At 34.9% G+C, this 22,737-nt stretch overlaps 2 protein-coding genes across 5 annotated transcripts; one reads left to right on the top strand and one right to left on the bottom strand.

The window, feature by feature from the left end:
* The first annotated feature begins 119 nt into the window (after positions 1 to 119).
* On the top strand, positions 120 to 8,150 carry LOC145725913 (potassium/sodium hyperpolarization-activated cyclic nucleotide-gated channel 2-like). Of its 2 annotated transcripts, XM_081974832.1 has the most exons (9): positions 133 to 395; positions 488 to 732; positions 1,155 to 1,392; positions 2,183 to 2,321; positions 2,373 to 2,549; positions 3,209 to 3,367; positions 7,452 to 7,641; positions 7,694 to 7,818; positions 7,868 to 8,150. In XM_081974832.1, the coding sequence occupies exons 1-9, from the start codon at positions 259 to 261 to the stop codon at positions 8,045 to 8,047; spliced, it is 1,590 nt and encodes a 529-aa protein (XP_081830958.1). In that variant the 5' UTR covers positions 133 to 258; the 3' UTR covers positions 8,048 to 8,150. The 2 variants fall into 2 exon arrangements, with proteins under 2 accessions (XP_081830959.1, XP_081830958.1); XM_081974833.1 differs by lacking the exon at positions 2,373 to 2,549 and having other exon boundaries at positions 120 to 395.
* Positions 8,142 to 22,721, bottom strand: LOC145725910 (PP2C-like domain-containing protein CG9801). 3 transcript variants are annotated; one of them, XM_081974827.1, is made up of 7 exons: positions 22,346 to 22,721; positions 22,071 to 22,288; positions 21,433 to 21,990; positions 19,262 to 19,486; positions 17,508 to 17,749; positions 13,283 to 13,448; positions 8,142 to 13,224 (listed from the first exon to the last, which is right to left on the bottom strand). In XM_081974827.1, exons 1-7 carry the CDS (start codon positions 22,462 to 22,464, stop codon positions 12,263 to 12,265), a joined length of 2,490 nt encoding a protein of 829 aa, XP_081830953.1. In that variant the 5' UTR covers positions 22,465 to 22,721; the 3' UTR covers positions 8,142 to 12,262. The 3 variants fall into 3 exon arrangements, with proteins under 3 accessions (XP_081830953.1, XP_081830954.1, XP_081830955.1); XM_081974828.1 differs by having other exon boundaries at positions 21,700 to 21,990; positions 22,346 to 22,720; XM_081974829.1 differs by lacking the exon at positions 21,433 to 21,990 and having other exon boundaries at positions 22,346 to 22,719.
* Positions 22,722 to 22,737: the final 16 nt, after the last annotated feature.

Below are 22,737 nucleotides of genomic sequence, written 5' to 3'. Positions count from 1 at the left end.
GAGGCTATCACGTGACATTGAGCGGGCACGGTTATGTTGTCTCGTTTAGCCGCTAGAGGGCGTCAAATTTGACTCTCGTTTTTCAGAATAAATTTTAAAAAAATTATGACGTAATATTATATTTGTTTGAATTTTGATATATCCTGAATGGTGTTAAATATGGTTGCTACGGTTTTAAGTCTGTTTACTCATTCTAGGCCTGTCAAATAGGCGACTAAACGTGACAGCTTTGAATCTTCATCGAACTCCCATAAAAACATGGACGATATCAGATTTGTAACGACAAAACAGGATTCCAAGTACCATCGGTGCAGTTTACCGGGTGAACCATGGGACATTTGCAATAAATTCATTGAAGGAGGAATTTTGGTGAATTTTAGAAGAAAACTAAAAAGGTAAGAGAGTTTCTTCGTGATTTGTCGCAGTGAATGCCTATGCTGGATTTTTCAATCGGGCATGCTTTGTAATACTCTTCTCCCTTTCTCAGATTTACAATGATCAGCATTGATCACCCCTTAACAAAAATGTACGCGCCATCCATGAGACGTTTGAAAAGAGAGGAAAAAGTCCATCTGGTGCAGCACTACGACATGATTCACCCTCTGAGCATGTTTTCCATGTATTTTAACGTGATCACCGCCCTGATTCTAATGTGCTACTTTATGGCCATTCCCATTATTTATCCGCTTACTAGCAAGTTTAATTTTACCATGATCATGTTACCGTGCAACGGTAAGTAAAAGCCAGCGCAGTTGGCGGTTACGTCATTGTACCGCCATATTTATCAAGTTGACCATGTTGTATATAGTTTTCAACTGTCAAGCTGTAAAAATTGATTTTTTTTATATAATGAGGTCGTCTACCATAAAATGTGCCTGGCACGATCCGACGTGACGTAATTAGAGACTTTTCAATTCCGTATCGTAGGTAAAGGGCTAAATTATTCATTCCTTGCAACCAGTGCATTGTTGTCAAAGTTATTAACACTTGCCTAATAATGTCTTGTATCAGTCAACTATTTTTTGCTAACTTAATTACCACCAAAAAATTGTTTGTTACTACTTGGCAACATTGTAATATTGAAGAGTTATTATTGCTCCTGCTAGGTTCATACATGTGTATTCTAATTTTCGTTTTTGTATATGTAATTCTAGTGAACTACGTTTTGCTATGGATAATGGGTTTTGTGGTCGGCTACTACGACACCTTTCACAATATGGTCGTGATGGATAAGGGAAAAGTGGCCAAACATTACATCATCAACTATTTTTTCTACGACATAATCGGATTGTGTCCGCAAATAATTCGAATACTGGGATTGCGTCAAGTCGTCCGAGATGCCACGTACAACATCGCTTATCCTACCATGATTTTTTTAATGTACAAAGGCAGGTAAGATTTGAAAAACAAAGACGGATTTGACAACACTGTAAACGATGTTAGGAATCAAACGAACAGCTAATTTTCCCTCCAGCCTCTAAAACCTTTAAAAAAGACAATGACGATAATGACTCTGGATTTAAAATGTCGTGTATAATGTAATGACTGTTTACTCACTCGTTTTGAATAGATAATAACACCCATTTTACCTACCCGTGAGTAATGAATGATTATTCTCGGCTGTTACTCACTGGTTCAGTCCACCCGCACCAATATACATATAACGAAAATCAAAGTAAAATGGAGTGACGTACCAGTGTAACTGGCAACGTATAGAAGTCCACAGAGTTATTCCTATGAGTGGAATTTTGACAGTTATGACATTTGGCCGTCAGTTACAGTTCTGTCTTAAACCTTGAAAACTGTCAAATTCAATCCCATGGAGGTACAAAACAATGAAACTAACAAAATCAGTATGATTTTGGTTGAATGCATTTTATACTTTCATCAGTGCGTTTTTAGCATTTATAACGTTTGGTTGTCTGTTTCTGATTTAATTTTAGTCTATTTTAAATATGACAACCGTCAAATCCTCTCCATCTGTTGTAAAACTACAAAACACTCTAAAAATACAGTAAAATCGGTATAAACAGTACCAAAGGTGTCAATATACCAACCAAACCAACTGACTTTCTCAAACTAACTGTCTTTTTGCTTTATCAGTGTTTTGCGTAACTTTTGAAATACTTCCTACAACACTATTTACGTAATTTGCTATTCAAAGAGGACCATCACATTTTAGGTATCCGTGGGTCTTGGAAATCATAGAACACACCCGCCTCTATTACGGTTGGAGCACGTTCACATCCAAATCAATCAAATTGTTCTTCAACATGGTGATGGGACTGGAGTTTGCCGCCTACATTTTGTACTCATTTTTGGTAAACTATTTAATAAAACGTGAATACTGAATGAAAATTTGACGTTCGCAGTCTGACGTCCCCACAGAAAATGTGGAACTCTTCCTGAAACATTGCTCCGGCACTTTCGAGATGTTGCTGTTGGTCAATGTGGGACGTTGCGTCGATCACGACAAGATTCAGGATATCATCATTCCCATTGTGTTTATTCTGATGGGATTCGTTTTTCATTTGGCCATTCACGTTCAGGTTTTGTCTCTCAAACTACGTACAGGGAAATCCGATTAGTGTTTGTTTGTTAATATAATTCTTTAGGAGAAATCTATTTGAAGAGTATTATAGACTAATTTGGTACTGGAGGCTTTTTAATACAGAATAAGTTACGTAGCAAATATCAAAAATTCAGACAAAATGGTTGGTTTATCAACTATTTGAATCGGAATAAAACCTTTAAACATTATCCCCAAAATTAAATAGATTATACTTACATTTGTTAAACAATGATGAGGGCAGCTTTCGGGAGGGTTTGGCACTCGCGTTTTATTATAATTTAAAACTATTCAATTAATTTACGAACCTGCGGTGCGGGTTGCAGGATTCAAGACGACTACCTCATGGTGTCATGAGGCGGAGTCTCCGACCGTCTCCCTTAATAACGCATGTAGAGCTTAATTTATACCCGATTGATTAACTTATTTTGCCATCTCCGAATATCTGCTTTAATTTAATGAATTTATATACTTTTAAATTAATGGATTTTCTATTAGTGACAATATTTATTCATTAAAAGAATAAAAATAGACAGCAAACTTTACTTCAGCTTTTTGTCAGAAAAGCACTTTAAGTGATACTCTCAATTGGATTTCTCGATACTAAACTTACAAAATAATAACTTTTTTTCTTTGCAGACTATGGAGATTGTCTACAGATACTTTTGCGCACAAAACAACCAGACCAACACTTATAACGCTGTTAACGCCTACATGAGCTACAAGGCGCTGCCGGTCAATCTTCGGGACAGAATTCACTTATACTTGAAGTTTAAGTATCAGGGTCACTTTTATAAGGTGTGTTTTGATTTATGTAACCAAACTTTGATACTCTAAAAGTTACTCCAAAAGAGCAACTTAGAGTGGTAAATGTAGTACTTTTACACAAACTTGAATGATATGCTGATATATACAAGGAACAATTCAATTGTTCTTTCAGATGAACAGGGTTGTATTGAAAACAAAATTTATGGAAAATTTACTATTTAGTCAAATTATGAAGTCAATTTTCATACCTGAAATGTAAATTTAATCAAATTACCTACTTTTCAAGTTTCAAAGGTCAAAACATGAAAAATGCCTTGTTGGACAAGTTTTCAAGTCAATTTTCTACCTTGATACAAGGAAATGTGATAGTTCGCTCTTCGGTAAAATTATCAAGCCAATTTTCATGTCTGACATATAAATTCTACTTTACAAATCATTTTTAAATAGTTATTTATGCAACAAGTGCAAAAAGTACAAAGACTGTATTGAAAGTCATCAGAAAATACAGAAAAGTCAGTTAAAATGAAACATAACAATATCAGTCAGTACTTCCAAAATTTGGAGGTTACGGTCATGAAAATTGCAGTGCAGGTAGTAAATTTACATTAAATTCCAGTGACGTACTGAAGGTTTTCCATAAACCACCCTAACTTCAGTCAGACTGTACTAAAAAACATTGAAAATACAGAAAAGTCAATGAAATGCAACAAAACACAATTTTAGTCAGTATTTCCAAAATCTGGAGATTACGAGCCTGAAATTTGGTGTGCAAACAGTAAATTAACCTTAAATTCTAGAGACGTACTGAAGGTTTTCCATAAACCACCCTAACTTCAGTCAGACTGTACTAAAAAGCATTGAAAATGCCGAAAAGTCAGTGGAATGCAACAAAACACAATTTCAGTCAGTATTTCCAAAATCTGGAGGTTACGGCTCTGAAAATTGCTGTGTAATCAGTAAATTGATCTTAAAATCCAGAGACGTACTGCATTTTTTCCATAAACCACTCTAACTTCAGCCAGATTGTTCTAAAAAACATTGAAAATACCGAAAAGTCAATGAAATGCAACAAAACACAATTTCAGTCAGTATTTCCAAAATCTGGAGGTTACGGCTCTGAAAATTGCTGTGTAATCAGTAAATTTATCTTAAAATCCAGGGACGTACTGCATTTTTTTCATAAACCACTCTATCTTCAGTCAGATTGTTCTAAAAAACATTGAAAATACCGAAAAGTCAATGAAATGCAACAAAACACAATTTCAGTCAGTATTTCCAAAATCTGGAGGTTACGGCTCTGAAAATTGCTGTGTAATCAGTAAATTGATCTTAAAATCCAGTGACGTACTGCATTTTTTTCATAAACCACTCTATCTTCAGTCAGATTGTACTAAAAAACATTGAAAATGCCGAAAAGTCAATGAAATGCAACAAAACACAATTTCAGTCAGTATTTCCAAATTCTGGAGGTTACGAGCCTGAAATTTGCTGTGCACACAGTAAATTAACCTTAAATTCCAGGGACGTACTGAAGGTTTTCCATAAACCACCCTAACTTCAGTCAGACTGTACTGAACAGCATTGAAAATGCCGAAAAGTCAGTGGAATGCAACAAAACACAATTTCAGTCAGTATTTCCAAAATTTGGGTGTTACGGCCCAGAAATTGACTGTGTGGACAGTAAATTCAGCTTAAAATCCAGGGACGTACTCCCTTTTTTCCATAAACCACTCTAACTTCAGTCAGAGTTGACTAAAAAACATTGAAAATACAGAAAAGTCAATGAAATGCAACAAAACACAAACTTCAGTCAGTACTTCCAAAATTTGGGGGTTACGGTCATGAAAATTGCAGTGCAGGTAGTAAATTTACATTAAATTCCAGTGACGTACTGAAGGTTTTTCATAAACCACCCTAACTTCAGTTAGACTGTACTAAAAAACATTGAAAATACAGAAAAGTCAATGAAATGCAACAAAACACAATTTCAGTCAGTATTTCCAAAATCTGGAGGTTACGGTCCTGAAAATTGCTGTGTAATCAGTAAATTGATCTTAAAATCTAGGAACGTACTGCATTTTTTCCATAAACCACTCTAACTTCAGTCAAAGTGGACTAAAAAACATTGAAAATCCGGAAAAGTCAATGGAATGCAACAAAACACAATTTTAGTCAGTATTTCCAAAATCTGGAGGTTACGAGCCTGAAATTTGGTGTGCAAACAGTAAATTAACCTTAAATTCTAGAGACGTACTGAAGGTTTTCCATAAACCGCCCTAACTTCAGTCAGACTGTACTGAACAGCATTGAAAATGCCGAAAAGTCAGTGGAATGCATCAAAACACAATTTCAGTCAGTATTTCCAAAATCTGAAGGTTACGGCCCTTAAAATTGCTGTGTAATCAGTAAATTGATCTTAAAATCCAGGGACGTACTCCATTTTTTCCATAAACCACTCTAACTTCAGTCAAAGTGGACTAAAAAACATTGAAAATCCGGAAAAGTCAATGGAATGCAACAAAACACAAATTTCAGTCAGTACTTCCAAAATTTGGGGGTTACGGTCATGAAAATTGCAGTGCAGGTAGTAAATTTACATTAAATTCCAGTGACGTACTGAAGGTTTTTCATAAACCACCCTAACTTCAGTTAGACTGTACTAAAAAACATTGAAAATACAGAAAAGTCAATGAAATGCAACAAAACACAATTTCAGTCAGTATTTCCAAAATCTGGAGGTTACGGCTCTGAAAATTGCTGTGTAATCAGTAAATTGATCTTAAAATCCAGGGACGTACTGCATTTTTTCCATAAACCACTCTATCTTCAGTCAGACTGTACTAAAATACATTGAAAATACAGAAGTCAATGAAATGCAACAAAACACAATTTCAGTCAGTATTTCCAAAATCTGGAGGTTACGGCTCTGAAAATTGCTGTGTAATCAGTAAATTGATCTTAAAATCCAGGGACGTACTGCATTTTTTCCATAAACCACTCTAACTTCAGTCAGATTGTTCTAAAAAACATTGAAAATACAGAAAAGTCAATGAAATGCAACAAAACACAATTTCAGTCAGTATTTCCAAAATCTGGAGGTTACGGTCCTGAAAATTACTGTGTAATCAGTAAATTGATCTTAAAATCCAGGGAAGTACTCCATTTTTTCCATAAACCACTCTAACTTCAGTCAAAGTGGACTAAAAAACATTGAAAATCCGGAAAAGTCAATGGAATGCAACAAAACACAAATTTCAGTCAGTACTTCCAAAATTTGGGGGTTACGGTCATGAAAATTGCAGTGCAGGTAGTAAATTTACATTAAATTCCAGTGACGTAGTGAAGGTTTTCCATAAACCACCCTAACTTCAGTCAGACTGTTCTAAAATACATTGAAAATACCGAAAAGTCAATGAAATGCAACAAAACACAATTTTAGTCAGTATTTCCAAAATCTGGAGGTTACGAGCCTGAAATTTGCTGTGCACACAGTAAATTAACATTAAATTCCAGGGACGTACTGAAGGTTTTCCATAATCCACCTTAACTTTATTCAGACTGTACTGAACAGCATTGTAATACAGAAAAGTCAATGAAATGCAACAAAACACAATTTCAGTCAGTATTTCCAAAATCTGGAAGTTACGGCCCTGAAAATTGCTGTGTAATCAGTAAATTGATCTTAAAATCCAGGGAAGTACTCCATTTTTTCCATAAACCACTCTAACTTCAGTCAGACTGTACTAAAAAGCATTGAAAATACAGAAAAGTCAATGAAATGCAACCAAACACAATTTCAGTCAGTATTTCCAAAATTTGGGTGTTACGGCCCAGAAATTGGCTGTGTGGACAGTAAATTCAGCTTAAAATCCAGAGACGTACTCCCTTTTTTCCATAAACCACTCTAACTTCAGTCAGAGTGGACTAAAAAACATTGAAAATCCGGAAAAGTCAATGGAATGCAACAAAACACAATTTCAGACAGTATATCCGAAATTTGAAGGTTACGACCCTGAAATTTTCTGAGTAGACAGTAAATTAATCTTAAAATGTAGGAACGTACTGCAATTTAAGTAATTTTTCCCGATTATAATCGAAAAATCAACATTTACAGGACTCAGTGATTAAAAAAGCCACCTCGTGGGCCTTAAGAAAGGAAATTCTGATGGCTCAAACCAAAGGAAGTTTGAACCAAGTGCAACTTTTCGCCACTCTTTCTCGCGAGGTTCTACGGAAAATTCGCACAGCTCTAAGTTCAGAAATTTTCCTACCCGGTGATGTGATCGTTAGAGCAGGAAGCCCTGGTAAAGTCACACACACCCAAACCGGTCATTTAGTGCTAATTTACTCTCGTAGGGCATTGCATGTTTGTGCTAGTAGCCGGAACAGTGGTAGTAACCTCAATGGACAACATAGAGATGTACTATTTAAGAGACGGCGTTCATTTTGGGGAAGTTGCTCTAGCTCTGGATCTAAACAGGGTAAAACTACCACAAGTTGTTTAAAGATGTAAACAATGTTTTTGTTTAGTTGGCTAACGTGGTGGCGGTGTCTCCTTGCGAGTTTTTCATTTTGGACAAGCAACGATTTTTGTCAATCTTATCCAAATACCCTACAATGATTAGAGAGTTGCACGATTCGGCTGCGCAATATTTGGCTGAAATTAGTCGGGTAGGGTGTCGTTCGATAGACCACCAGATTCAGCTCTAAATGTTTATGTTCTTCTGTTTATGTTTAAGTTCTTTTTTAATCTGTTAGTAAATATAAATGTATATTGGAGGATTAGTAATATAAATCAGACAAATAAAAATAATATTTGTTTATTACTTACAAAAAATAGATGAGTTTGTTACAAATATTGGAAGTATAAGTAAGTTTAACATACACTATTGCATACTTACAAAAATCATTGCACAGTAGAATGTCAAGTTTGAATTAAAGGTTACAAATTGCACGTTAATACATAAAAGTCCAAAAATAGTCTCCTTTCCTACGTTACGCCTGCACTAAACTGACTAGCAGAAGACTTTTTGTGGGCTAAAAGTGCCTTTTCCTATAAGTATGCCCGTTCTATTACTAGTAGCACTCTAGTACACGTATTCAAAATGGCAGTTATCGTGAGTAAAATTTGTTCCAAGTCAAGCAAGTCTAGTCATGTGATCATTGAACCAATGAAAATCCACACTTTTTTGAATTTCGGTTGGCACGGACCTTATACAAGGTGTCCGTTTTTCGAGTCTCATAAATCTTAGAAAAACGTTTTGTTTCGAAAACTGTATTGTGATGAAACTGTAATTCTTGCAAAGTTTGGCAGGTCACTTTTGATATTAGTGACAGATATCACGTGGTTTTTGGAGACTAATTTAGCTAGGCAGCCACGTGACCACTGTCATCGAATACTGCAAAGAAACTTTTCTAAACCCTGATTTTTGCAAATATTTGAGCACAGTATGAGAGTCAGAGACAAAATTGTCATGCCCACAATGTCAAACCACTTGTAAAGTCAGTCAGGGACAAAATCACCTGTAAAACCCACTTAGAGTAAAAAAAATAACGGTTTTAAGCACATTTTTGGAATCCTCATTAGATTTCCTATCCAATAACCTGAGAAACACTACAAAATTTGGTACGATCAGGGAGAAAAGCGATGTTAAAGTATGAACAGCTAGAAACATAGTTTGAAAGAACAGTCAGTGACAAAATCCACTGTAAACTCCACTTAGAGTAAGAAAATAACGGTTCTAAGTACATTTTTGGAATCCTCATTAAATTCCCTATCCAATAAACTGAAAAAACTCTAGAAGATTTAGTACGGTCAGGGAGAAAAGCGATGTCAAAGTATGAACAGCTAGAAACATAGTTTGAAAGAACAGTCAGGGACAAAATCCACTGTAAACTCCACTTAGAGTAAGAAAATAACGGTTTTAAGCAAATTTTTGGAATCCTCATTAAATTTCCTATCCAATAAACTGAAAAAACATTACAAGATTTGGTACGGTCGTGAAGAAAAGCGGTGTCAAAGTATAAACAGCTAGAAACATAGTTTGAAAGAACAGTCAGGGACAAAATCCACTGTAAAACTCACTTAGAGTAAGAAAATAACGGTTTTAAGCACATTTTTGGAATCCTCATTAGATTTCCTATCCAATAAACTGAAAAAACATTACAAGATTTGGTACGGTCAAGGAGAAAAGCGGTGTCAAAGTATGAACAGCTAAAAATATCGTTTGAAAGAACAGTCAGGGACAAAATTACCTGTAAAACCTACTTAGAGTAAGAAAATAACGGTTTTAAGTACATTTTTGGAATCCTCATTAAATTCCCTATCCAATAAACTGAAAAAACTCTAGAAGATTTAGTACGGTCAGGGAGAAAAGCGATGTCAAAGTATGAACAGCTAGAAACATAGTTTGAAAGAACAGTCAGGGACAAAATCCACTGTAAACTCCACTTAGAGTAAGAAAATAACGGTTTTAAGCACATTTTTGGAATCCTCATTAAATTTCCTATCCAATAAACTGAAAAAACATTACAAGATTTGGTACGGTCGTGAAGAAAAGCGGTGTCAAAGTATAAACAGCTAGAAACATAGTTTGAAAGAACAGTCAGAGACAAATCCACTGTAAAACCCACTTAGAGTAAGAAAATAACGGTTTTAAGCACATTTTTGGAATCCTCATTAGATTTCTTATCCAATAAACTGAAAAAACACTACAAGATTTGGTACGATCATGGAGAAAAGCGGTGTCAAAGTATAAACAGCTAGAAACATAGTTTGAAAGAACAGTTAGTGACAAAATCCACTGTAAAACTCACTTAGAGTAAGAAAATAACGGTTTTAAGCACATTTTTGGAATCCTCATTAGATTTCCTATCCAATAAACTGAAAAAACACTACAAAATTTGGTAAGGTCAGGGAGAAAAGCGGTATCAAAGTATGAACAGCTAGAAACATAGTTTGAAAGAACAGTCAGGGAGAAAATCAACTGTAAATCCTACTTAGAGTAAGAAAATAACGGTTTTAAGCACATTTTTGGAATCCTTATTAAATTTCCTATCCAATAAACTCAAAAAACCACTACAAGATTTAGTACGGTCAGGGAGAAAAGCGATGTCAAAGTATGAACAGCTAGAAACATAGTTTAATGAACAGTCAGGGACAAAATCACCTCTAAAACCCACTTAGAGTAAGAAAATAACGGTTTTAAGCACATTTTTGGAATCCTCATTAAATTTCCTATCCAATAACCTGCGAAAAACTACCAAATTTAGTACAGTCAGGCAGAAAAAATAAATAATTGAGATCTTCATGGTGAGACTCGGAAAACGATCACCCTGTATTGTTTGTTTATATTTAACAGTACGAATACGTCATACGGTTACGATTAAAACTGGCCAGGAATAGTGTTTCGTATAAGTGACAATCTCAAAACCAAGTTTTTCTTGTGTAAAGGGGGAAATTATGTAAAAACTGGAATTTTCCTGGAATGACATTTTGATTAGTAAGACGGAATTTATAGATCGTCACACTAAGACATTAACGCAACACAAATCTTGTGTTTAACCAATCAAAACGGTTCCTGGGATGACATTTGCGGTTTATCTTGATAGATACAACGTTGTGTTATATACGGGGTGTTCCATAAGTAATGATAAATAGTTTAATGGCGTATTTATGGGGTCAAAATAATGTCAAAATAATTAGCAAAGTTTCAAGATCGTAGCTCACTCCTGTCAAAGTTGACAGCTATTCAAAAATCTCCCCGACTGCCACGCCAGACGTCTCTATGCCATAAATTGAACGCCCCCTAGAGGATAAACTGTCAGTAAAATTTAAAAATTGTGAAAAAATTCCCCCCTAATCCTGTCAACTTGTCAAACTTGACAGCGCGTTAAAAATTAACTTGCGCACAAAATTCGTTTTACTGTACATCTTTCCATTAAATCACAAATAACCGCTTATTTGAAACATTCCGTATAGAGGCATCATGTGACCAAAGAAGCCAATGAATGGGGCTGTCACGTGACGTTGAGCGGGCGCAGTTAAGTTGTACCGTTTGACCGCTAGAAGGCGTCAAATTTGCTCGTCAGTAACTATCTCTAATTTGACTGAACAGCTTCAAACCGCTGTAACTCGGTTATTTTGACAGATATGTAAAAATGACAGAAAAACAGTTTTGTAGAGCACATTTCCAGTTTTCCAAAAATGTCCTAAAATCAAGCAGCAAAGGTACAAATAACGTCGCTAGAGGGCGTTAAAGTTGCTCGTACATTTTTTGAAAAAATCACAAATTTTGACCGGTTGACAGACCGCTTCAACCAGTCGTAACTCGGTGATTTTGACAGATATTTTAAAAATTGACAGAAAATGACAGAAAAACAGTTTTGTAGAGCACATTTCAAGCTTTCCAAAAATGACCTAAAATCAGGCAGTAAAGGTACAAATAACGTCGCAAGAGGGCGTTAAAGTTGCTCGTACATTTTTTGGAAAAATCACAAATTGTGACCGGTTGTCAGACCGCTTCAACCAGCCGTAACTCGGTTAGTTTGACAGATATGTCAAAATAACAGAAAAACAGTTTTGTAGAGCACATTTCCAGTTTTCCAAAAATGTCCTAAAATCAGGCAGTAAAGGTACAAATAACGCCGCTAGAGGGCGTTAAAATTGCTCGTACATTTTTTGGAAAAAAAAAACACAAATTGTGACCGGTTGTCTAGAACCAGAATCCGCCATTAAATTATTTACCATCACTTATGGAACACCCTCAGTGGAGCAGCTCCTAAACTTGGTTGTCGAATCTATTATTTTCTTTCAACTTATTTAACTGAGACTTTTACAAATATTGTGCACCACTGGTTCAACTACTTCTGATAATTTTCATATTACTTTGTTGTTTCTTTTTTTTAAGAAATTAATACAGGTTACTAGAACAGGTTTCCCACATTGTAGGCAACCACTGTGACGTGATCTAACTTACCGGGCAACGATTGCACCTTATCCAACGTCCGCTTCCGTCTCAGTTTCTTCTCCTGATTGGACACTTCCACTGACACCCCGTTCCGGTTATCGAAATACAAATCCGGATCTTCCAAAGTGCGTCGTTTGGCCGCCGTTATGCTTAGCGTGAAACTGACCAAGTTTTCGCACAATTTTTTCGCACTAACGGTCGGTTTGTCTCTGCCCGAGATGCCGTTCTTCAAAATGTCCTCCATGAGCAACAACTGAAGTTCGTAACGTTGTATTGGAGACACGAACGGTAAACCGTCCTCGTTGCGTAGAATGACGTGATTTTTCTGCGTTTGGGTGTAGGAGCGTAGCTCTAGTGACGTTTTTGCTTTCGTCAGTCTGAAAGCTTGGTTGGTTCTTGCAGGTTGAGTGGTGGTTGGTCGGGTGTTGTTAAGAGTGTTCAGTCCGGGGGCTGGTTCTTCCACAGAGTTTTGCCGCATAAAATGCGCTTTTAATGGATCGTCCAACTCTGGCTCGGCTTTTTTAGCAGAACCACCCTGTACACCAACTTTGACTTCCTTTTCAGACGAGGAATTCGACCGTTCTGACTGATTAGCACTGGATATCGACCCTCTACCCTTACTTTTTCTCGGCGGTTTAACGGGAGGTTTTTGCGCCTCTTTTCTCACCACCGGAACTTTATTATGTTGCACTGTACTTTTTTTCGGTACCTCCGCCTTGGTGGAACTTATCGTAAATTTGCACACATTCGGATCGAAATTATCAGTCAAACCATCGCTAGCTACAATAACCATATCACCTTTGCTCAGAGTTGTTATGGATAGAGTCAAATTGCTCAGTTCTGGATTAATCCCATCCACTGGACCTAAAGCTCCTAAAGCGTCTCGTAAATCTCTGTTGCAATTTACATCATGAGATCCTGAGCAAAAAAAAAACAATACTCATATTTGTAACAGACAAAAATGTGGCTAACAAACCCTTAGTCAACTCTCTAAGTCCGCTTTTTTGAGAATACACGTAAGCCAAAGTGTCGCCTACATTACAAACGCAACAAACAAATTGCGACTCTTGGAGAGACTTTCCATCGGTAGTTCGGTGTTTTAGAGGTAGTACAACAGCTACAGTAAGGGTAGTTAGCATTCCCTGCAAATATATTATCCCTCAGTTTTGTTCTAGGAAAACCATTTTGGCATTTTTTGACCAGCTAAGCCCTCCCCCATGATTAAAATTATTGTAACATTTAGACTTGGTTCTACGTTTTGTTTAAAGCCATAAAATACAGAGTGTTTCACGATAAATGCGTCATATTTTAGGGTTTGATTATAGCATTTTTTCTGTACACTTTTCTGTTTTCCAGTAAAAAATAAAAAATCATGATTTTTTCAATAAAAAACTGAATAAATCTAAATTTTAAAATTGAATTGTGACGAAAGTCGAAAATTTAGTATTAATTGTATTGATACTTTTACTTGATTTTTTATATTTTACTCAAAAACAAGAAAACATACCAAAAAGTTTCAAGATACCTTTTCTGTTTTAAATTGAATAAGGAATTGAGAACTGATTTGCATTTTATGGAAAATTGATCCAAACTTCAACACCCTGTATCTCCATAACAAAACAGCTTTAGACCATGGTTTATACAGGGTGGTCCAGTTTTAAATGTCAATAATTCACCAATCCATAGCCAATTAAAAAATAAGTTGACATTCATTATGTCATTTTCCTGAAAAGTGCTTTCTAAGGAAAATACAGTCCTTCAAATTTCTGTTTAAAAAATCGTTTTTTTGTCATAACTGTCAGACCGTTGGAGCAATATTGATCAAATTTGGAACAAGCACTTTATTACACGTTATTACGGTCAAAGACCCAAAACTAACCCAACCCAACTTAAAAATTGTCTTGGAAACGGAAAATTCACTTAAGAAGTTTAAAACATATTATTGTAGCCAGTTTCATAGTTTCCAGACAAACTGAAAGTTTTTAGTTTTGAAAATGGATTTTTTATGCAAATCGAGAGACTTTAATACAGAAAATTGACTTGTAGACATAAAAACTAAGTACTTTTTCAAGAATTTGTTACTACAAATTCATACATTTAAATAAAAATTGACTTGAACCCCAAAATGTAACTGAACTAATGAAAAGTGACATCAGAAGCTTAAAATTTGCATTTGAAGTAAGTTTTCATAATTTCAATATTTTAATCTTGAAAATAGTCTTAGATGCAGGACATTGACATTAGATTCATGAAAATTGTCTTGAAAACTAACTTTTCGTGCTTTTTACTTTGCTTTTCATTTTCTTTGAATTCTGGACTATTTTTAGTGCTTCAAAACTGCTTTCAGCTTGAAACTCGAGTTTCAAGACTATCTTCACCAAGTTATTGACATAGCAAACTTAAAAAACAATTTTTACATTCTTCATAGACTTAAAATGGCATTCCAAGCTTTGTCACTATTAAATCGACTTCTAGACACCTCAGTGCTAAAAATTCGGGTATTTCTTAATAAACTAGACTGTTTTTAGTGTTTTAAGGCTGTTTTCAGTGCCTCAAATCGAGTTTCAAGACTATCTTTACAAAGTTTTTGACTTATCAGGCCTAAAAGCCAGTGTGTCCACTGACCATAGTTTTGAAAATGTTATTTCAAGCTTCTTCACTATTAAATTGACTTCTACACTCATAGGTGCAATAAATTGTAGCACCTCTAAGAAATTCAGACTGTTTTTAGTGCTTTTTAAGACTGAAAAATCGAGTTTAAGACTATTTCCAAAAGTCAAGTTTTTTCAGTAATAAAAGTAAAAAATTTTGGTACCAAATGCTACAATAATAGTTTTGAGAACTAATTTTTAGAAATAAAATAGTCCGAAAATTTAATTTACTTCTAGACTTGTTGTCCAGTCCAGAAAATTCAGTTGTACACCAATTAAAGTCTTGAAAATATACTTTTGGACTCTCTTTAGTCCTAGTAAAGTCAGTTCTAGCATTAAAAGTCAACTTTTATACTATTTTTAGTAGTAAAAAATGAGTTTCATGCACAATACAATCTTTGTCTTGATTTCCGGACTTTTTTTAGTTCTTGAATGCCAGTTTCAGACACTCAACCAGGATGGCAGTCTGAGAAAGCGAATCATAAGACCATTCCTAGTAGTAAAAAAGTTTTTAGACTATTCAGTACAAGTTCGGACTTTCACAAGTCTTGGATGTTCAGTTTTAAACTATAAAACGATTTTTTAAATTGAAATTTGGAGGACTGTATCTTCCTTAGGAAACGTTTTTCAGAAAAATGACATAATGCAAGTCAACTTATTTTTTGATTAGCTATCAAATGGCGAATTATTGACACTTAAAACTGGACCACCCTGTATAGCAAACTGGAGTTACTTTTTGACGTTTAACCAAACCCTAAAATATGACGCATTTATCGTAAAAACACCCTGTATAATATATTTCGGATTTCATAGCCTATACACTTTAAAAAGTCAATGTAAAATTGAAATCTATTAATATTCTCATTGGTTATGATCACTTCGATGAACCCGTAACCAATCAAAGTTGCACACGCCGGCAACTCCATACACATTTGACACCATAACCTAATTTATACCGTTATTCGCTACAAGAAAGAATTTCAATTGATTTTCCGACGAAACTTTGAAACATTTTCAATTTCCCGCCAAATAAACTAAATACAACTTTTTCTGTTTTAATGCTAAATTTGCAAAATGATCAGTTTGACAACCATGCTGATATTAAACATCCATCATTTACGAGTAATTTTAGGAAAAATGGTCAGTTTGGCAACGTTGCCAAACTATGAATATTGTTAATTCGTAAATCATTTTAGGAATCATTGCTAAATATTAATCATTAATGAGCAATTTTAGGAACAATGGTGTATTTGGCTACGTTGCCAAACTATGAGTATTGTTCATTTGTAAATCATTTTAGGACAAATGTCTATACACTAAAAATTAGAAAAATGATCAATTTGACATCATGACCATAATTGTGTACTAAATTAGCAAAACGGCTAGCCTAGAAACGTTGCCAAACTGTGATCATTATCCGTTTTTAAGAAATAATCGATTTGACAACACTGCAGCAATTTGATCATAAATTTGCAAAATAATCAGTTTGACATTTCTGAATATTAATCATTTATGAGCAATTTTAGGAAAAATGGTAAATTTGGCAACGTTGCCAAACTATGAGTATTGTTCATTTGTAAATCATTTTAGCACAAAATTAAATGTCACTGCTCAATTGACATTTCAATAATTTGTCACTAAATTAGAAAAATTGTCAATTTGGCATCAAGACCACAATTTTGTACTAAATTAGCAAAACGGTTAGTCTGGCAACGTTGCCGAACTATTTCTGCAAAATAGTCATCAACTTGACAATGTTGCTGACTGTAAACATTAATCATTATAAGTAATTTTAGGAGAAACGGTCATGTTTGGCAACAGTGAAAAAATTTGTCACTAGATTAGAAATATAGTTAATTTGGCAACATAGCCCAATTCTGATTAGAGTCTGCTTTTATAAAACAATGGATTTGGCAATACTGTAACAGTTTACTACCAAATTAGGAAAACTATCAGTTTGGCAACGTTGTCAAACTGTGATTATTACTGATGGTTTTGAAAAATGGAGGATTTGGCAAGACTGCAGCAAAATGATCAGTTTGACAACGTTGATGAATGGAATTAGGAAAAATGGTTAGTTTGGCAATGTTGCAAAACTGTGTGTATTGTTCATTTGTAAATCATGTTAAGATAATAATGTCGAATCAGTAGCAGTACAAAAATTGGTCACTATAGATAAGAAAAATGGTCAATTTGGCATCATGACAACAATTTTGTACTAAATTAGCAAAACGATCAGTTTGGGAACTTTACTAAAATGTTAATATGTATTGATCATTTATGAAAAGTCACAATTTGGCAACACTGAATTAGAAAGGTGATCTCTGGTTATTACTGTCAATACTGTTTTTGAAAAATGGTCAATTTGGCGACCCTGCAGCAATTTTACACTAAATGATCAGATGATTGGCAACGTTGTCAAACAGTCACTATTGTTTACTTGTAAAAAAATTTAGGAAAAGGGCAAGGACAAAAATGCGATACTAAATTAGTAAATGTCCCTTACTACGTCACAAAATTCCAATAAAAATGCATTTTTAGTATTCTTACCTTGTTTTCCAAAATGAGATCATGGGCGCAATTAAACGCTCTCAATAAACAGACAAACACCTCTCTGGTGTTGGTTACCATACTGCCAATGTCACCGTGAGTCGACGAATTGCCGCTTAAATCTACATCGTCAGTCTTGTTAGTCAGGCTGTCAAACAGTTTAGTGTCATTGAAGATGGTTTTGTTTAAGTAGTGCAACGAACCGTGCACCGCCGATTTCGCTGCTATACTCGCTTTCTCACCTAAAGAACAAGTTTATTGAGACTGTTTTTGAAAAAATTTATTTAAAAAATAATTACTAATGGCAAGTCCACATTTTCTAGCGTAAATACTGTTCATAGTTTGTGATTGGTGAAGAAAAAGCAGTTGCAAGACCAATCACAAACTACTACCCAGTTTGCTGGATATTACACAAATATGCTGCTCATGTAGCATTGTACAGAGTGAACACCCAATTTATTTTTATAATTATATTGAAATTATCTGGTTCCCTGTCTAAAATTAGGGCAAGTTGGTATTAAGTTCGAAGAATCAGGCAGGGATCACTATCTGGTCAAATATTAAATTAAAAATCACATTTAAAATCCAAAAGAACAGAGAAAACGACGGTATAGACACACAATACCTCTTTAGAGAAGACAGTATTAAAATACAGTACTAAAGAAGACTGTAAGCAACCTTAGAGAACCAGCACGCGGAAATACCACCAGAATTGCTATACCAATGCACAATTGGAAGTCTGAAAACTGCATCAAATGAAGCACTGGGCGTTCTTGATCCAAGAAAACGATATCCAACTGAGGGATGGGCTACAACACTTGAAAACCATAAAACTGCCAAACAAGAAGCACATCAAAAATGGCTACATACAAAATCAGCAGAAGACAAAAATACAAGCGAAATGTGGGAAAGAAAATGCGCAGAAATCAATGCGTACTCGGGAGGAACTCAATCGTCAGAAGCATGGAAGCTGATTAAAACTCTGAGATTAGATAACAAATATTCCGATAATCACTCCAAAGAAACTCAAAGACTACTATAGTCAAGAACTCAGAGAGGACAGAACTCAATACAGGAACTTCTCACCAACTTCATATAGAGCTCAAGGCACTCAAGTAACTGTAGATCCAGAAATAATGGAAAAAGCCACGAAAAACGGAAAGTCCGGCCGAACTAATGAAATATGGACCAACGAAATGGATAAACATCTTGGAGAGCAATGGAAAATTGCATGGATTACCCCGATACAGAAAAAAGGACGAAAGGACTTCTGCACCAACTATGGGGGCGTATAAGTAACGAACACACTAGGCAGATTATACGGTAAGGTGCCTAATAGAGGAAAAGTATGATCCCTATGATTTGGAGGAGTAGGCTGGTTTCAGAGCTGGCCGATCATGCATGGACAACAGATTCCCAATCACTCAAATTATCGAGAAGAAAGCAGTCACCCACAACAATAAGTCCGTCTCCTGTTTGTAAACCTCAAAAAGGCTTATGACACCATTATAAATAATATGACACTGACCTAACCAGAATCAATGTAAATAAACGCAGAAATGACAGCTAGAAAGCCCGAAACTGTTTACAAAACTGATTACCAGAGGGAGTATCTCTATCTCGAAACGTCAATCGGACTTTAAATCCTATGAGCAAAATGACGATTAAGTAATGCTTTTTCGATCAGTAATGATGTAATGATGAAAATTAAGGGCCAAGTTTTGCTTTACTTGGTAATAAAGAAACAAACTTACCCCAATTCACTCCATCAGCAACCGCAAGAATGGCGGAATCATTTCGGGCAATGATACCGAAACAATCAGCGATCGGGTCACCATTTTTCTGTCTCGTGACCTGATTTCGATCGTACAAACTGTCAGAAATGCCGTAACAACACTCAGACTTTTGGTTCCAATCCGATGGCAGACACGAGTCGTTTGCCAGGGTATTTGGATCCAAATTTTCTATTGACTCGTCACCTAAAAATTTTGTGATTTAACCCATAATTAGTGGTGATCTGGGTGTTAGATCAACACACTGGTTTTAGTATAGCGCCTACGTTTAAAGTGTTAGTAAGTAAATACTAAAACGTTTGTAAAATTGACACAGGGTGGCAAATAGAACAGTTATACAGATTTAACTAATTTTTTTTTTTAAATTGAATGATGAAGAAAATACTAATAAGTGCATAGCAAAAGTTTGACACAAATGCATTTAAAATTTGAAGATAACACTAACATACGGAAAAAAAAAACTTATAGTACAGGGTGTTACAAAAAAGATGTATAATTTTCAAATTCAAGCGCAAAGCCATACTCTTTAATTTTATTTATGGTAGCTACATGAAATTTTAAGCATATTATCAACTTAATCCAAACAACTTGGTTAATTTTAATTATTTATTAAAATAAAAAAAGTCATGCAACTATCTTCGTCTAATCAATGTATTTGTATCACCTATTTGGCCTATACAGGTATCATGGGGATCTCAAAAACGGTAAGAGATACAGAGAGTTGGTTAAATGAAGGCAAAGTATTTAATTGAAAGCTTATTTGATGAGATAATTTAAATTGATTGGCACTTTGTTATTGCAATTTTGTTTCCTCCAAAACTTAGGTCATTTAAAAAAGTTGATGACGGCCGGCAAAAACCGAAACGTCGGATTTGAAATGTGACCATGTCAGGTCTTAGAGGAAAAAAAGTTGCTATGACAAAGAAGTGTCAATAAATTTAAATTATCTCATCAAATAAGCTTACAATAAAATAAAAACGTTTTTCTGAAAATTCGTATTTTTTCGAGTAAGTAATCGAATTTTTTTAAATGTCAAAACGGCCTAAAATTGGTCTCCAAATTCCGCAACTTTGCCTCCATTCAACGAACTCTGTAAGACACGAATTTGTGGCACCCTGTATAGTGTTAGTTTAAATGTATTGATGGGCAAATTAATTTAATTATTGATTGGCTAGCCAAATTTTCCAAGTAAACATTTAATATTACTACTGTCAAGGAGTTAATAACATTTTGTGCATATAAATTGAGCTTTCTTTTATTTCAATCAGGGATGGGAAGTATGTTTTATACATTTTTGAGTAGCTCCGTTATTTGTAAGAAATTTCATTCTCAACATGATTGTATTAAGATGTTTTTGTCCTTTAGGGCCTCCTTAAGGAGTTACAAAGCAAAAAGTGACCAAACTTCTTCTTTCAAACTAACTTCATTTAGACTGAGTGTAGCTCCGTTATTTGAGGAGCTACAAAAAATGTAAATAATGGAAGTTATAGAAAATTTCATCCTCTACAAGATTATATTAAGGTATTTTTCCCTTAAGGGCCTTGTTAAGGTGTTACAAGGCAAAAAGTGATGGGGTGCATATTATGGTGGTAAGTTAGAATACACCTTATACCTAAATTAAAGAATCATAACTGATAAAGCACCCAAAACAACCTAACCCCCACCTTTTAATCCGACAAAAAGTGACAGTTTTGACCTACAATAAATATGTCATACTTGTCAAGTCACTCTTAAAAAAAATACAAAATATTATACACATAATAATACTTGATTTTATACTTCCATTATCCCATTCCTGATTTCAATATTCTGTTAATAAAAATGTATTCCCCATGTATGTAATATGCTGTTTTTTGAATTTATTTGTGCACTAACAGTAACAAAACACTTTAACATTTTGAAAAAATGCTTAAAATTTCCTGTTTTCAATGCAATAAAATCAAGCATTCTAAACAAATTAAAGAACTGGAAGAGAATATTTTGGGTAAATTACTGAAGCAAGTCACTATACAATCCATCTAGCATAAACTGTAAAAAAAAATACATCAATATAGATGAATTCTCACTAAATTGCACTATAGATTAAATAAAAAACAAATGCAAAAATCCCATGCCAGCAAAAATGTTAATACCCTGCTGCCTTTGATGTCTCTGCACCTGGATGATTTTTCCTCTCTTTTTGTTGTTGTGGTGAAAAGGATTTCCATCACTTTGAGACTTGGACAAAGCATACTTATTTTGGTTTTGTTCACTTTTTGAGGATGTACCACCACCAGGTTTAACACCGTTTGACCTTGATGTAGATGAATGATTATGAGTGTTAACTATGTTTGGTTTACTTAAATTAGGCTTGTTTTCAACTTTTGGTTTGTCTGCATTAATCACTTCACTACTTGTACCTTTAGGGGGCTCTACATTAAACAAATCACTCTCAGTATCACAAACATTTTCCTCTGTACAATCAATTTGGTTCTTATCACAGTTGCTTAGCTTTCTTTCAATTTTAGTTTTCTCCACTTCAATAGAATTATTAAAATCAGATATACTTCCAAGACTGTAGCTTTTGCTGTGTCTTTTCGGTTTGTTGGTAACACAATACTCATTACCAGCCACTTTAATCACCATTGTGGTGTTATCTATGGGTTGTCCGGAAACTCTCTTGGGTGACTTTTTTGGTATTGGTGCAAGTACTGAAATAGGGTCAATAGGGGTGGGGGTTTTTCATAACAATTGTCAGTTTTAGTGCAGGGTTGTAATTGGTACTACTTACTAGGCTCTGCCTCAGGAGTGTCAATAAAGTCAATATCATCGTCAGGGACAGACAAATGCTTCTCTGTTCTTTTCACTGTTGTTAAACCACCTTTAGGTCCAGTGTAACTGCCCACAACTGAGTTGGAGCCCCATTCATACTTTTCCAACTCAAAGTTTGGTAAATCGGTGGGGATTTTACCGTAATTTATTGCGGGACCTTCTCGCAATGTTATGCTCCTGTTCAACAAACCAAATCAATTGTACTTAACAATTATTTGTTAAGGTAACACTTACCCTTGAAGATACTTTGTTATAAAGGCATTTTCGTTGATATTGTTTCGTTTATCGCGCGGTTCGTTGTGAAAACTCAGTTGACGAAGGTAGGAAGACACTCTTTTTCTCAAGGAGGGCATTACAATTTATTTTATTGAAAACTCTTAAAAGGTGCACTTTTGTTGATCCCCAGTGAACTATAAAGTTGACTTACGCCAATTGCGATAATTACCTTTCAGTCAAGATAAGCCCGATTGATTAGTCATGTTGATTCACAGCGAGATTAATTTAAAAGTTGATTTGTTTATAAATAAATAAAAACGTTTAAAAACAGACCATCAAATTCATGATGAATGGGACACACCTCTAATTGTTGTGACGGGTGACAGGCTGACAGTCAGTGTTGCCAAACG

This window comes from Ips typographus, linkage group LG3 (genome assembly GCF_016097725.1).
Source record: "Ips typographus isolate SLU linkage group LG3, UJ_Ityp_2.0, whole genome shotgun sequence".
Taxonomy (NCBI): domain Eukaryota; kingdom Metazoa; phylum Arthropoda; class Insecta; order Coleoptera; family Curculionidae; genus Ips; species Ips typographus.
The sequence above is the reverse complement of the archived record's forward strand: the minus strand, read 5'-3'. Positions and strand labels throughout refer to the sequence as shown.

Bases quoted from the DNA above. Each gene is read 5' to 3' on its own strand.
- LOC145725913 (XM_081974832.1), top strand. From the start codon at position 259: ATGGACGATATCAGATTTGTAACGACAAAACAGGATTCCAAGTACCAT. The intron at 733-1,154 runs GTAAGTAAAAGC...ATGTAATTCTAG, and splicing joins GATCATGTTACCGTGCAACG to TGAACTACGTTTTGCTATGG. The intron at 7,819-7,867 runs GTAAAACTACCA...GTTTTTGTTTAG, and splicing joins TAGCTCTGGATCTAAACAGG to TTGGCTAACGTGGTGGCGGT.
- LOC145725910 (XM_081974827.1), bottom strand. From the start codon at position 22,464: ATGCCCTCCTTGAGAAAAAGAGTGTCTTCCTACCTTCGTCAACTGAGT. The intron at 21,991-22,070 runs GTAAGTAGTACC...ACCCTATTTCAG, and splicing joins CACTCCTGAGGCAGAGCCTA to TACTTGCACCAATACCAAAA. The intron at 13,449-17,507 runs GTAAGAATACTA...ATATATTTGCAG, and splicing joins ATCTCATTTTGGAAAACAAG to GGAATGCTAACTACCCTTAC.